Source organism: Rhinolophus sinicus, chromosome 5 (genome assembly GCF_057876585.1).
Source record: "Rhinolophus sinicus isolate RSI-liver-muscle chromosome 5, RSI-T2T, whole genome shotgun sequence".
Lineage (NCBI taxonomy): Eukaryota > Metazoa > Chordata > Mammalia > Chiroptera > Rhinolophidae > Rhinolophus > Rhinolophus sinicus.
The window spans coordinates 36,783,197-36,799,172 of NC_142505.1; the positions used below are offsets into that span (position 1 = coordinate 36,783,197).

At 36.8% G+C, this 15,976-nt stretch overlaps 1 protein-coding gene across 1 annotated transcript; it reads right to left on the bottom strand.

Annotated features, from left to right (window-relative positions):
* Positions 1-339: 339 nt before the first annotated feature.
* On the bottom strand, positions 340-12,790 carry DBR1 (debranching RNA lariats 1). Its single transcript, XM_019747810.3, has 8 exons — positions 12,447-12,790; positions 11,663-11,787; positions 9,540-9,620; positions 6,848-6,933; positions 4,888-5,112; positions 2,269-2,349; positions 1,865-2,010; positions 340-1,411 (listed from the first exon to the last, which is right to left on the bottom strand). The coding sequence occupies exons 1-8, from the start codon at positions 12,641-12,643 to the stop codon at positions 718-720; spliced, it is 1,635 nt and encodes a 544-aa protein (XP_019603369.2). The 5' UTR covers positions 12,644-12,790; the 3' UTR covers positions 340-717.
* Positions 12,791-15,976: the final 3,186 nt, after the last annotated feature.

Here is a 15,976-nt window from a genome sequence, read left to right on the forward strand (position 1 = left end):
AATTAATTAATTTGTAATTAATACTAAGCTGAACTATCCCCAAAATGACCTATATATTGAGACCTATATAGTAACTATAGTCATATTAAAATAAAGCCTAAAGCTAAAATACAATATGCAAAAGTCAACAGTTATATTAATCTCAGCAATTCAGTGCAAAATTTTGTTTACCAATTTTAGTATTTAAAGCAATTTATTTCCTGAAATCTTATCTACCATCTTCAATTTCAATTATATTCGACAGACATTAAGAGCTGAGCAGGGAAAATATTTGTAACAAATGAAAAGAAAGCATACATAATTATATATACAATAATGGCTTAACTTTGTAAAACGAAATGTAAATATGCCGTATTTTATTCACCAAAGTATTTATAGTGGTAGTAACTCATGGAAGGCAAAAATCCCTCTTACTCATCTTTATAGTGCCATTTAATAGAAGAGTGCCTGATACAAAGTAGGTGTTCAATACGTTTTTGCTGCAAAAATTAAAGTAATATCTGTCTTCAAAAAAAAGGGTTCTCAATCAAGTAAATACATGAAATTTTAATGTTTGTGTCTGAAACATACAAAGGCATAAAGGCAAAGTCAATAATAACTAAAATTCTCTATGTAAGTTCATTATTACAAAGTTAAGTCTTGAGTAAAAAATCCAACTTTAAAAATATGGTCTTAAAAATCACATATCTACATATATACTAAGACAAGTCAGTTGTTTTATGCTGCACCATCATCATCCACTGCAGCATAAATGGCTTGATTCCTCCGCTTAATTTTCTTTCTTTGTTCAGGTTCATGTTCATCACTCAGCCTCTTCAGTGGCACTTCGGTTAAGTCTTTCCCATCTCCCGACTCCACAGCCTCACCAGGGTTCCCCTCTCTGCCAACTGGCGAACCTAGAGTATCATCAGAAGATACAAACATGGAACCTGGCAGGATCCTGACATCAGAGAAGCTTGCAGAAAAGTCAGAAGCTTGATCAGAAGAACGTTCTACAGATGGTGTATTCATGTCACTATGTGCACTTACAAAACTATCTTCATCTTCCTCTTCTTCATCTAACATGATTTCATCTGGATTAACAGAGGACAGGCCAGACGTGTCTGTGTTACATTCACTAGGCTCTTCTCCAGAGTCATTGCTCTCCCCTTCCTCCTGTTCTTCGTATTCACCACACAAGTGATGTTCCTCCTTGGCCTTCTGAAGACTGATATTAATGTCTGTGATGCCAAGTTTGGCACAAAATTCAGTAGTCTGAGGATTGATCCTATGAACCAACTGCATTTGTGTCTGTGGCTTGCTTGGGTCATAACAAGGGGCCGTCACGCTAAAGTTACATGGAACTTTGAGGTCATGATTCAATTTTTCCAATACTTCATTCATAGCTTCTTCTGTTGCACTATAATCCCACCTATAAAAGTCCAAAACAATAGCCTTTTATATTTTATCAGCCTCAGCTACTAAATGATGAAATCTAACTAAGGACTTCAGGTGCAAGGATAAAAAATAAACCATTTCTCAAAATGCCAGTCAGTAAAATTATAGTTAATTTAGCAAAGGAGCATTTTGAAATAAAAACAATTCTTAGAAAAAGCTGTCCTTAACTCACACCCTAAAGCAAGTATAAATTATTTTAATGTGTGAACCAAATCTCTACCATATTATAGCTTTGTGCATACTTAATCACTTACACACTTAATTTGGGTTGATGCTCAACCGTCCACTTTCTTATAAACCTTGAATTGTTCTTACATTCATTTAACAGTAATTCTCTTAATCAAAAGTGGGGGGAAAAAAGGGTGGCTGGGGGCACAAAAACTACGCATGCAATGGGAGGGCAAGTCCTAAATAAGGTCAGACTTACCTTGTATGCAGGCCATTATTTTCAGGCATATTCCACAGGCGCGCAGTCACATTAATGAGCTTGTTAGTAGCCCTGAGAATGGCGAGCCATTCATTGTCATACTCTAAGTAATCAGGAGCACTGGAATCATGATCTACTTCTAATACCTATGGGAAGAAATTGGTAATTTTAAGAAATATATACCTATTTTTATTATTCTAAGGATTTCAATAAAACAACAAAATTGTTTAACATTTTAATTTAGTAGCCTAAAAATATTAACGTAATGTAAACATTTCCAAAGAATTTTCAGAACACGTAAGTTACAAAAAAGCACAAATAATGTAGGAAAGGAAAATTAATTTATTTTTTTAATCATTGGAAGAGTAAAACTATATTGTAAAATTATTTCATTTTCTTTTTACCTGAAGAAAGTCTCTGTGTGGTAAGCATTTGTCCAAGGCTAAAAATTTGGTTGCTTTGGCAATCTGTTCTTTATCCGTGGCCTAGACAATATGAACCATGATTTAAGGAAGAATGTTAAAACATCACAGGTAATTCATGCATTGATAGGATGAAAATAATCTTTGTTACACATACCCCTAAGTTGTGTGTCAAAGAAACAACTGTTCCTTTTCCAAAGCAAGTTAGTTCGTTCTATACCCACTTGTACAACAATGGGCACTTAAAACTCTAGGCTTCAATTTCCTTACAAAACACAAAACAGAAACTAATGATGACGATGATGTTAAATCAAAGCATCTAACACAAGGATTAAAGATAACAGAAGGGCTTAAAAATAAATTGGCAGATAAAATTTTTTGAAGAAATCATAGAAAAAACTCATCATTACCTTGGCGTAGGCAAAGATTTCTTAGACTCAACATCAAAAGCAGATGTGATATATTCAAAGAATGAAATACTATTCAACAATAAAAAATGGATGAAATACTAGCACATGCTACAACATAAATGAAACTCAAAAACAAGCAAAAAATGAAACCAGATGCCAAAGACTATATATTTTATGGTTACATTTACATGAAAGGTTCAGAAAGGGCAAATCCATAGACACAAAGCAGATTAGTGGTTGCCTGGGGCTGAGGGTGAGAACAAGGATTGACAGCAAACAGACACAAGGATCTTTCGGAGTGATGGAAATATTCTAAAATGGGATTATGTGATATTTGTACTAAAAAAATAATCACTGAATTATACACTTAAATGAATTTTAGGGAAGTTATATACCAATAAAGCTATTTTTAGACAAGTGAATTGTCAGAAAGAAACATGGTGGGGAGGGAGGGGTCAAAAGCAGGAAGGTCAGTAGAAAAGTGACTCCCTAAAAACAGTGAAGCAAATGGAGGAAAAGACAAGGAAGCAAACTATGGGACATCCTGCTGAGGACCAGGTATCAATTCAGTGCTGATGAGGGACTGAAAGAGGTGAAGGCACAGAGAGTACAGGCTGATATTGGCAGCTGGGCAATTCTGAAGAAAGGTGATCTTTGGTGTTGGAGAAGGGGTTGAAAGAGAAGAGTGGCCAAGTCAGGAGGTTGAAGAACCAAGAAAAAGGGATCAAATATGTCATTAATGCAGAGATAAAAGTCTCTGAGGTTGACAACAGAAGATGGAGTGGGGGAAAAGTAGCAAATCAGATACTTCAATAAAAATCCAAGAGTGTCAGGAGCCTCAAGAGACAGAAGAGAATAACACGGATGTCGAAAAGGTGACTGATATAAATAGATGACTTGGATTTTGGTACTGGCCCAAAGGAAAATGAAAGGAGTAAGCTTGCCTCCTTCTCCCAGTAAATCTGAGGATAAGTCTACTCTAGAATGGGCCTACAGGAATGTTTCCAGAGAGAACCTTCCAAACAGTGTTTGAGGAACACCGTTAAAGTGTACCTCTACCACAGAAAAGTGTTTGGTCAAGTAAGTTCGGGAAGCACTGCACACCACATGCCACTGTTGGATAAAGGCCACACCCACCAGTACATTAAAGACTCAGAAATTCTACAGAAGCTTCTGAGAAAAAGCAAACTCTGTTAACCCAGCATTTTCTAAACATTTGCCCTTTCAAATTCTTTATGGGAAAGTCAGAGCTCTGTCAGAATTGGAGGTGAAAGTAAGAACCGCATATTTCCATAAGAGCCTAATTGTAAGTATATATTTATTCTCTACCTCCCATCAAGCACCATGATCCATGCAGTTAACCCAAGAAAAACTCTGGGAGTCATCCTAGACTCTCTCCTCCCTCTGTCACCAAATCCTGATGATTCTACTTCCACTCTCTCTCTAGACCCTGCTTCACTGTGTTGCCTCTTCTCCTTAGGTTAGAACCTAATCTGTTGCTTAAAGAGCTTCCTCTGCCTCCTATTTTACATTACTTCAATCCATATGTAACACTGCTGCCAAACTAATCTTTCTAAAATGACAATCTGATTTCATCATGCCCCAACTTTCCCCATTACCTTCTGGTAGAAACCCAAACTCCAGAGCACGGCCCAGAAGGCAGTTAGGATCTCGTTCCATCCAGCTTCCTCTCTCGCCATGTCTCAGCCACTGGAACTATTAGGTTGGTGCAAAAGTAACTGCAGTTTAAAAGGTTAAAAATAATTGCAAAAACCGCAATTACTTTTGCACCAACCTAATATAATAGCTGCGGTTCTCCCAAGGCACCATGTTTCCAGACCCCTAACCTTTGCACACACTGGCCCCTCTTCCTAGATTACCCTTATAATCTGCTTCTTCCTGGCACCAACAATCCCTTTGGAAAAGCTTCTCTACCGCTTCATCTCTCTGTCCACAGCCCCATCTCACCATAGTCTGGCTCAGATGCTCCCACAGTACCCTCGCACATTTTGTCACAAATTTGTTACACTATTTTACCATTGCTTGTTTGTCTCTTCCCCCCACTGGATACTGAGTTACTCATAAAAGGAAAGGTATCTTTCATTTCCTTCTCTAACTTTAAAACTGTGCATAGCCCATAGATGTTCGAGAAGTGTTCGCCAAGTGAAAGAATAAATACTGTGTTCTCTACCTGATGCTGCATCAAGGCTGCAAACTTCACGTGGAGGTGTGCGGAGAACCAGTATGTAGGTTTTAAGTGCTCTAAAAGCTCCGAGGCGGCAGGACTTCCTAAGGTGTTGTTTTCTACTTCTTGTCGGAAAAAAGACTTCATCTTAAGAAGCTGCTTCTTATTTCCATAATGATATATACTTCTTGGCCAATCATGAGATAAAAATATGTCCATAGGCTGCTTCAGCTTTAACAAAAAAAGAAAACTCTTAAAAACAGATTAACCACAAGCAAATCCGGTCTCCCTTCCCTCCACCACCACCCAAACATGTACCCACTTAGATCTCTGAATTTCCATGTAATTCATCCTGAGGATACTTTCTTATTTATTAAGGAAGTCACAGAAATACTGAGCTGTTCACTCATGGAGGTAAAAAGAAACAGCTTTCATTCAGTCTTACAAGTCACCCTTATTTTCCGGCAGGGCAGGTCAACAAGACACACTTTGATTAGACTGCCAATCAGTTATGGTCTTTAGCAGTGGACTTCTGAAATACATAACCATTGTTCCTTTCCCTTTTTGGTAAAGAAACTACTGCTTTAAGATCCAGAGACACCAGATTTCATGAGACCTCGAATGTAAATGATACCCCACCTTTTTTTCCTAATGGACTCACATAGCACCCACCAAAAAAACTATTCACTGAGTAAGTTATATTTGAGGTATTTAAGGTAGCTGGTGTCTTCATGGAGGGGATAAAAAATATACTCCATACTTTACTCATCCCCAGCATCTTCAAGTAATCTGAAATGAAACAAATACTTGGAAAACTAAATTAAAATGACTTAAGTGTCTGAGAAAACACAAAATATAAGAAACGATCACTGACATGTGGTATATAAACCAAAAACAACAAAAGAACAAGACAAACAAAGAAACGATGACTAACCACTGAATAAGTGGTATGGGTAAGAAGTGCAATGAAAATTCAGAGAAGGGTGATGACCTTCAACTAGAACACTGGCTGGGAAGTGGTATCAAAGTTGGGTCTTCAAAGACTGGCAGGATTTAGACTAGTGAAAGGGAAAAAGCTCTCAGAGTAAAGGAATTGTTGTGAATAGGCAATAAAGAAATGCCCATGAGAATCCTGCTCCCAGAGGCTGTCTGGTATGATGGGAAGGGCCTAAGTCCACTCAGGCAGGCTCTACCACTTAACTACTTGACAAGTCTTGGGCACCTTACTTACCTATCTGAGCCTTGGCCTCTCATTCTTAACATGACAAAGTTAGAGTAACACCTGCCTCACAGAATTTGAGTGGTGATGATATGAAACGTGTGAAAACTGCTTAGCCTGGTGTCTTTTAATAGGTTGTCAAACAAAAAACCTAGTTTCATCTACTTTCCAGTTAAGCCAGTGTTTCAACACCACCTTCATGATTTTCCCATTATCTTCTGTCATCTTTACTACTATTTATTTTCTACTTAATACCATTATTTAAAATAAAATATTTTAATATTTTTCTTTTTTTGTTTGTTTATAAATTTTATTGGGGAATATTAGGGAACAGTGTTTCTCCAGGGCCCATCAGCTGCAAGTAGTTTTCCTTCAATCTAGTTGCAGAGGGCGCAGCTCAGCTCCACATCCAGTTGCCATTTTCAATCTTTAGTTGCAGGGGGCGCAGCCCACCATTCCATGTGGGAATTAAACCAGCAACCACCCAATATTTTCTTTAAAGTATCACTTTATTCCAATACATATTCATTAGCCTTACCCTAAGTAATAATATCTGAAATCATGGATTAAATGTTTTATTACTTACTAAAATAAATTTACGACCATAAAATAATTTAAATGTTCATCTGTGAACCTCCTAAAACCAACTCGAGATCCTATTCTTCTCGGAAGTAGTATACCAAAATGATCAAAATACATTTTGGTACAGAATTACTTTAAGTCTGCTGTAATGTACTTTTGACATACCTGTTTTAATTTATACACTTCAATGCTTCTCACATGGTATATACTCCTTACTGTAGCTGAATTATAAGGGGGGCACTCAAAATGACCTTAAATTGAAGAAGAGAAATAAGCTGTATTCAATACCTTTAAATACTGCAAATATAAATACATACAAGTATACACACTTCCCCAAAACTTTATCATCAATGCTTTTGGTTCTTAAAAATTTAATAAAAAACACTGCTCTTAATATGCTGGTATTTTCCACTAATAAGCAGTCTCAAACTATACATGTAAATAATCAGGTGCTGGTGATTTTTCAAATTAAATTACATTTAATTTTAGAGTACATTGTTTATTAGCATAGTTTAAAGTTTAAAAGATATCATCAGAAAGGCATAGAGTAAAAAGTGGTCGTCCTAGAGAGGACCAGTGGATGCCTAGGGCTGGGTGGGAGCAGGAGTTAACTGCAAATAGGCACAAAACTTTTAAAGATGATGTAAATGTTCTAAATCTGGGTGGTGGTAAAATCTGGATGTATAACTATAAATTTACTAAAATGATTGAATTGTACTTGTAATGGTATATAAATTTTACCTTAAATAAAGCTGCCAAAACAAAGGGAGGAGCCCTCCTATTCCTGTCCCACAACTATTAGTAACCCTATCTAGAGGCAGCTAGTGTTAATCAGGTTTTAGTATTTTAGTCCAGGGATATCATCTATGCATATAATACACCTATTTCTTTATCCTTTTTGTTTTTACACAAATAGCAGTCTACATTATACATGTTCTGTGCCTTGTTTTTTCACTTATTTTGGAGTTCTTTTCATATTACTTACACAGAGCTGCTTTTTTCTTTATTTTTTTTTAATGGCTTCATAGCATTACATTGAAGTTATACCGTGATATAGTTAACTAGTTCCTCACCTTTTGTTATTACAAAACTGAAATAAATAAATTTGCATACATCATTTTGTGCTTGTGTTACCATATATATCTGTAGATAAATACCTGAAAATATACTGTGTTTCCCCGAAAATAAGACCTAGCCAGACAAGCAGCTCTAATGCGTCTTTTGGAGCAAAAATTAATGTAAGACCCAGTCTTACATTAAGTCTGTTGTAATGTACTTTTGACATTTGACCGGGTCTTACATTAATTTTTGCTCCAAAAGACGCATTAGAGCTGCTTGTCTGGCTAGGTCTTATTTTTGGGGAAACACGATAACAGAACTCCTGGGTTAGAGTACTTTTATAATGATTTCCACAGATATTACCAATTTTCCCTCCACAGAGTGGTTCCAATCTACACACATACCTGGCACATAGAAGACAGCCTATTTTTGTATGCCCATGCCAGTAGTTTAGAATTACGAACAATGCAGCAACGAACAGAGTTGTGATTTAACAGCTACATTGAGGATATAATTTTCAGCCACCCAATTTAATTCAAGAAATTTTGAAATCAATGCGAATCCAAGCTATTCCTTTAATTTTAAAATCAAGGTATAATTCATTCAGATACAATGATGAATAAGTACCGCGTGGAACACAGCTGACCCTTGAACAACATGGTTTGAACAATGTGGGTCCACTTGTACATGATTTTTTTTTTTTTTCTAAAATATCTGTACTGTTGATCCACAGCTGGGAATCCACAGATGTGGAGGGCCAACCATATGCATTGATCTATACCATTTTATATAGGGGACTGGAGTATCCACAGATTTTGGTATCCACATCAGCAGTGGTTGGGGGTGGGGGAAGGGTGTCCTGGAACCAATTCCCCATGGATACCAAGAAACAACTTAAGTTTTGAGGGAGTCAAAAGTTATAAGCAGATTTTTGACTGCACAAGGATTGGTGACCCAACCCCTGCACTATTCAAGGATCAACTGTACTTATACAATGGAAAACTATTCACAAATTAACATGAACAGTTACATGTACCATCCTGGATTTCAAAAACATATTAAACAAAGAAACAAATTACAGAAAAAGACACGAAAAATGATACATTTATATGAAGTTTAAAACATGCTATATGATAAACTGTTTAAAGCTGTTACATATATGGTAGTAATATAAAATAATCAAGTGAATGATAAAAACTAAATTCAGAATACTGACAGCCTGGTGAGGAGAGGGAGGGATAAAAGGAGAGGAATGGGACTAAAGACAGATGATAATGAACTACTATTGTATTTGTACTGTTTTATTAAAAATCAAAACTAAAAATGGCAAAATACTAAGACTTGATAAAGCTTGACGGTGGATATACACATAATACATCCTATTGTTCTCTATATTTTCATATGTATAAAGCATTTTAAAATATAAATTTAATAATAAATTAGTTCATAGAAGAAATCCAATGAAAAAGTCAAACTACCATGTTTCCCTGAAAATAAGACCTACCCAGATAATCAGCTCTAATGTGTCTTTTGGAGCAAAAATTAATATAAGACCTGGTCTTATTTTACTATAAGACTGGTATGATATGATATGATATGATATGATATGATATGATATGATATGATATGATATGATATGATATGATACCAGGTCTTATATTAATTTTTGCTCCAAAAGACGCACTAGAGCTGATTGTCTGGCTAAGTCTTATTTTCGGGGAAATACGGTATATGTTATACTTAAATTACTCGGGGGCATGCAAGTTCTAAAGTTTAAAAATGATTCTCAGAACAATACCTTTTCGATAGTCATGAGATTTGAAGATACCAGATATTCCACCAATCCTTACACCTCGGTATTTTACTACACCTGCTAAACCTGAAAAATTACACAGTTACATAAGATTAGTACAGGCAAAAGCAATCTCTTTACTAACTGAATGAACAGTTTAGATGCCTAGAATTCCATGCAGTCCTAAAATTATTTGAAAATTAAGTATCATGATGAAGTTACTCTTTTACATAGCAATATGCCAACAATATATAAGGTAGACTAGGGAGGGGAGGCCTAGAAGCAGATCAGGCAAGAGACTAAGCAGAAAGAAAAAAACAAATGAGATAGGATGTGTTAAGAGGGAAATAGACATCAATTGGTACCTAATGGAATATGAAGGTTGAGGTGGGGGAACAGGGGAGTGTCTTATGATAGATTATGTTATATATCTGAAAGTCAAAAGGTATAAGGGATAAAGAAGCTGGAGTTTCTGTATTTCATTTCTGATTGATCATCTTCAGACAATTTCACCTTTTCGTAATATTGCAGTTGTCAAAAGATGCTCAGTAATGAAGTACAGAAGCTAAATTCTTGAATTATGTTATCATCAGTAGAAACACCTATAAAGATTTAAGTAAACAGACGAAAGGACTGTATAGTTTAAAGGGACTAAGACTAAACCTGAATCTAACCAGGTCTATAAATCTAAATGCAGATTATAGGCAATGAAAAGGATAAAAGGAAGATGTTAAACAACACAAGGAATTCAAATACCTAAATCCAGAATGCAGGAAATTATACAAGAAAATTTCCCATTTTTTTCAACAAATAAGTGGCACAGGAAGGGGGGGAAGACAGAGAAAGAAAGGGAACAGTTATAGCCTAAGAGACTTCAGAATCATGACAAATAAAATGCGTGGACCTTGTTTGGATCCTATTTGAACAAATAATTATAAAACAGACATCTTTGTGATAATCAGGGAAATATAAATATGAACTAGGCAACAGATAATAAGGAATTATGGTTACTTTAGTTCGGTATAATAATGGTACTATAGTTGTATTTTTAAAAATCCTTACTACTTAAAAATATGTACTGAAGCATTTACAGGTGACATAATCTCATGACTGGGATTTGCTTTAAAATACTCCAGTCACCTTCTCCCACAATAACGTTTAGGAGGAGAATGGATTGAAATAAGGATGGCAGAATAATAGTAGTTGAAGTTGGTTAATAGGTATAAATATTCATAACACAGGTATCCCCCGTTTTTCCAAAGCTCTTATTATACCGCTTTGCTTTTATGAAAGACCTACATTAATATCTGTTATTGCTAACTGAAATAAATTTGAAGAGGATTTTTGCTTTCAGGAAAAAAGGCAAAAAGCCAAAATAGCGTTCAGCATTTGTTTTGCAGTGAGCCTTATAGAGGCAGCACGCACCCCAGGCAGCGGGAGTGGCCCTGTCAAGCTCCTTCCCCAGGAACTACACGCAGCATCTCAGCATCAAGCTGCCTTAGCTTTGAACTGTGTCTGAGCATCTGTGCTTTACCTCAATTTATTTTGCGCATCCGTTAGCAAGCTGTGTCCTGAGGTATCAGAAAAGCCTATGAGAGCTCATAAGGCAGTTATAATTAGCGTAAAAATGGATGTGATTAAATGTATTGCTACGATTTGGTAGTTTATTTCCTGGGTCTGGGAACACTCACAACTTTTCCATGTAAATTAATGGTGATTGTTTTTTTTACACCATTTCGGCTTATGAAAGGTTTCATAGGAATGCTTTACTGTCAGATAGTGGGGGATACCTGTACTATTCTCTATTTGTGTTTGTGTTTAACAATTTCCATTATAAAAAATTTATTTGTTTTTAATTTAATAAAAAGAGTGGGGAAAATTCAGGGATTGCAAATAGTGTGTAAGATCTTTGCAGTTATATTAACTATTACTTAAAACACTAGATGAAGCATGGATATATTTTCATGATTGCCTACTTAAACTATTTTAATTACATTTCCATGACTAACTATTCAAATTAAGAGACATACTCAAAACACAATACGTGTCAAGATGCTGCCCATCTAGTATATAAATCTTGACAGACTTTTCCATCCCATGGAACCAAAAACTTACCCAGGAGCACATACCTAAATAATAAATGTTTGGTGCTACCCAGCCACCGTAGGGTAACTCTTGCAAGTGATTTGAGGCTTCATGGTTTCCTCCAATGAAGATTGTGAGAACTGGGGCCTTCTTCTCTCCAGAGTAATACCTAGAACATAAGAGTAAAGTTGTCCGTTGGCATAGCAGAAATTAGGCACAGCGAAAAGCCATTAGACATGTCTATACACCTAATTAGGCATAACAAAAAAGCAAAATAAGGTCCAAGGGAAAAATCTGAACTCATCCTAAAAAGTTAGCAAGTTCTTGCTAAAGGAATTGCCCATCCTTGCCCTTAAGAATAAAGGGCTGCAAGAAAAAAAAAAAAAAAAAAAAAAAAAAAAAAGAATAAAGGGCTGCCACCTTGGGTTTCAAGCCAGTGAGGTCAACAACTTTGTCAGTTCCCTGTTATAACCTTAGCTTTGAGACCGGGAACGAGCCCAGGGCAGGCGTCAGATAAAAACTCCAGGATCATTCCATGAACTGGTCCCCGAGTCCTATCAAGTACAAGGTGGATTAACCTGCCAGCTTCTTCCTTCAGGTTTGCCCTCAGACTGCGACCCCTTCCCCAACAGACAGGTGAAAAACACAGGTGAATGAACAGAAGAAAGTGACATTTACTAAACGCCGGTTCCTAGAAGCACAGAGTGAACAAAAACGGGAACTAAGGGAGACAGCCAGTCAGTGGCAGAGGGGACTCGAACCCAGTCCAGCTGCTCTTGCTAGTCACACCTCGCACCGCCGGGCCAAGGACCCGGCCGCGCACCTCACCTGTAGAAGGTCTGCATGTGGCGGTACTTGGGTGGCACCGCCATGCAGCGCAGGTCCGCCTCGTTGCGCACCGCCTGGAAGTCGCCGCAGCACAGCAGAAGGTCTATCGGCCCCGGGCCGCGCCGCTCCGCCAGCGCCAGCGTCTCATAGATCTTGTCCAGCTCGCCGTGGCAGCAGCCGGCCACAGCCACCCGCATCCTGCCGGCCAGAGGTGGGGAGCGCGGCCCGCAGCCCCCGAGAGCACAGCAAGTCCAGGCCGAAGAGCAAAGACTGGGCTGATTGCTCAGCTCCCGCCAACATTAACAGAGATGCCGCCTCGTTGACACTCCTGCAACATAAGTCACTTCCGGTTCCCTAATCTCGCGAGAGAGGGATCGGGAAGGCTCGGTTAACCCTAAGATTCCAGAGAGCCTTCAGATGGACCCCGGCTTTGCCTGCCTTCGCGGATTTTCAGTTTTAACAGCCTGGCAGATAATAAAAATCACAACCAGAAAAAAAAAAAAAAGGAAAAGAAAAGAAGAAATAGTTTAGTGTGATAAAATTCAATGAAGCTAAACAAATGAACGGATGCGATTGGCTAATTCTCTAAGACCAGCCTCTCAACAGCACAGGTAATTGCCTGAAAGTGAATTAGAAGTTAAACACAATTTCTTTTTCAAAGAAACCGAAAATAAAACTAATTTAAAAACTGAGGATTTTTTAAATTATCGCCACGAAGAGTTTCTAAAATTATCAGTTTTTTGTGTTGTTTGTTTTTTTCTTCTTTAAAGGGGCCAAGTACTCTTCATTTTCCTAGCAAATTGTTGTTTGCATAACTTAGACTGCAAGCTCAACGAAAGCAGATGAATGTCTCCAAAACGCCCAGGAGGGAGAAGTACCAAAATGACAATTGAAGAAGAGTGGCCAAGACAGAACCAAGCAAACAAATAAAACACCTCTGGCAAATCTAATCAAGATAATACAGAGAATAGTTAATCTAACTCTGTACATCTTTTTTAAAAACTAGATAAACAATATTCTAGAAACTACACCAAAATTAATTCAAAATGAAGCAAAAGATATAGGCAAAACAACGGCAATAAAAAGACACTGAAAAAGTTGTCAAGACATAAATCCATTAAAAGACATTGTACCCAGAGTGATATATAGGCAATTTATTTCAAATTTACAAGGAAGATATAATTTTCATAATATTTAAATTGGTCAAGAGGGTAGAAAAAGATGGAAATCTAGTATTTCCAATTATTTTTTAATATTTTGTTTTCCTTTTGGATTGGATTTTTGAAATATGAAGAATCAATGCTTTTTACAACATTGCTAAATTTAATTTTTTCCATTTGATTTTTAACCTACAGGAATTCTTTTTCTGGATCCTTTTTTCCTCTGTGTAAAAATTTTTAATTGAGGGTTAACTTACTTAAAGTAACATGAACAAATCAAATCTTAAGTGCACATTTTGATGCATTTTTACATATGTAGTCACTCATATAACCACCACCCATATCAAGATATATTTCCATCATTCCTCAAGATTCCCTTGTGCATCCTCCCAAGGCCATTCTCCCAAAAGAAAAACTCTATTCTAACCTCTATCACTATAGATCAGCTTTGCTTGTTTTAAACTTTATATAAATGTCAGTATAGTCTCATGTCACTTAACACAGGGATACTTCTGAGAAATGCATTGTTAGGTGATTTTGTTTTTGTGTGAACATTATAGAATGTACTTACACACTCCTAGATGGTATAGCCCACTACATGCCTAGGCTATATAGTATAGCCTATTGCTCATAGGCTACAAACCTGCAGCGTATGACTGTATAAAACAACAGAAGATTAAATCAAGCAGAAGATAAAATGATGCAATCAAGAAACGTCCTAAAGATGTATGAGACTGCTGCCAGTGTAACACAGCATACTGATTGATGATAAACTTTTATATGTAAAAGGAGTACACTCTAAAACAATGATAAAAAGGATAGCATAGTAAATATATAATATAGTCATTTATTATCATTATAAACTATTATGTTCTATACATAATTGTATGTGCTATACTTGTATATGACTGGCAGTGCAGTAGATTTCTTTACACCAGCATCACCACAAACACATGAGTGATGCATTGCTCTACATGTTATGACAGCTACAATGTCACTAGGCAATAGGAATTTTTCAGCTCCATTATACTCTTATGGGACCACAGTCATATATGAGATTAGTCATTAGCCAAAATGTCATTATGTGGTGCCTGACTGTATATATTACGTTTTCTTTTGTGTCTGCCTTCTTTCACTTGACTTAATGTCTTTGAGATCCATCCATTAATCTTGCTATAGATAGATATAGACGTAATATGCTGTTTTTTATTGCTGTGTAGTATTCCATTGTGTGAATATATCGCAGTTTATTTATACATATATTTGGGTTATTTCTAATTTGGAGCTATTATAAATAAAGCCTCCATGCACATTCTTGTAAAATCTTTTGGTATATATGGCACTTATTTCTCTTGGATTATGCTCAGGAATGGAATCCTGGTAATAGAGTAGGTACATGTTTAGCTTTAATATACAGTGTCAGTTTCCCAAGTGGTTGTACTAATTTACACTTTCCTGAGTAATTTAGGAGCGTTTCAATTATTCCAGATGCTCAACAGCACTTAGTATTACCTGTCTGTTAAATTTAGCCATTTTGTTAGGTGTGCAATGGTATCTCCTTGTGGTTTCCATGTAGATTTTACCACAAATTTTTAAGATATCAGTCAATTTGAATTTTCTCCTTTTGAGATGGATAGAAAATAATAACTTAATGCCATACCATTCAAAAACTTGTAGTCAATGAAGGAAATAGAAGATTATGAATAGGGGTGAAAAAGTGCATTGTGGTTCAGCTCCCACTCTTCCCAACCCAAAGCCCAGTTCCAGAGACAATACCAGTGAATCAACAAACTTGAGAATTCTCACTGACTTTCTCAAATCTAGAGAGAATCAAACTAAATAGAAAGCCTTCCCTCCCCCATTCCTGTTCTGAATGAGGAGACACAGGAAGGCTGTTGGAGAAAAATGGATAGAATGAGCAATGAAGATAACTCTTTTTTATAAAAGTGGAGGGCTACTCACTAGAAAGGCAGGTGCTCTCAAACTGTATGTGGTTCCATGGGGAAAACAGTTCTCAGATCTGATATGAAAGAAACTCCCTGATTCTATCAGAGCAAAGACAATATCTAGACAGAGGCACCTAACAATATCCAAGATGAAGAAAGAAACGACATGTCAACTATGGAAATACATTGAAAAAAAGAGCATAATCTGGGGTGAGGCTGAGCAGAAGTGTTATTTAAAACTTCTTAGGTACAACCAGACCTTGGTTTGTAAACACCATTCTCCTCTAAAAGAAATCAAGTCTGCTTATTGACGTTGTTGATTCCAGGGCAGAGAAAGGACAAAATGAGACTGGATCATCTTGCACCAGGAAAGCAAGGCTGTGTCCCCGAAGAACTTGGGATGTCAAAAGGATACCGATTCAAG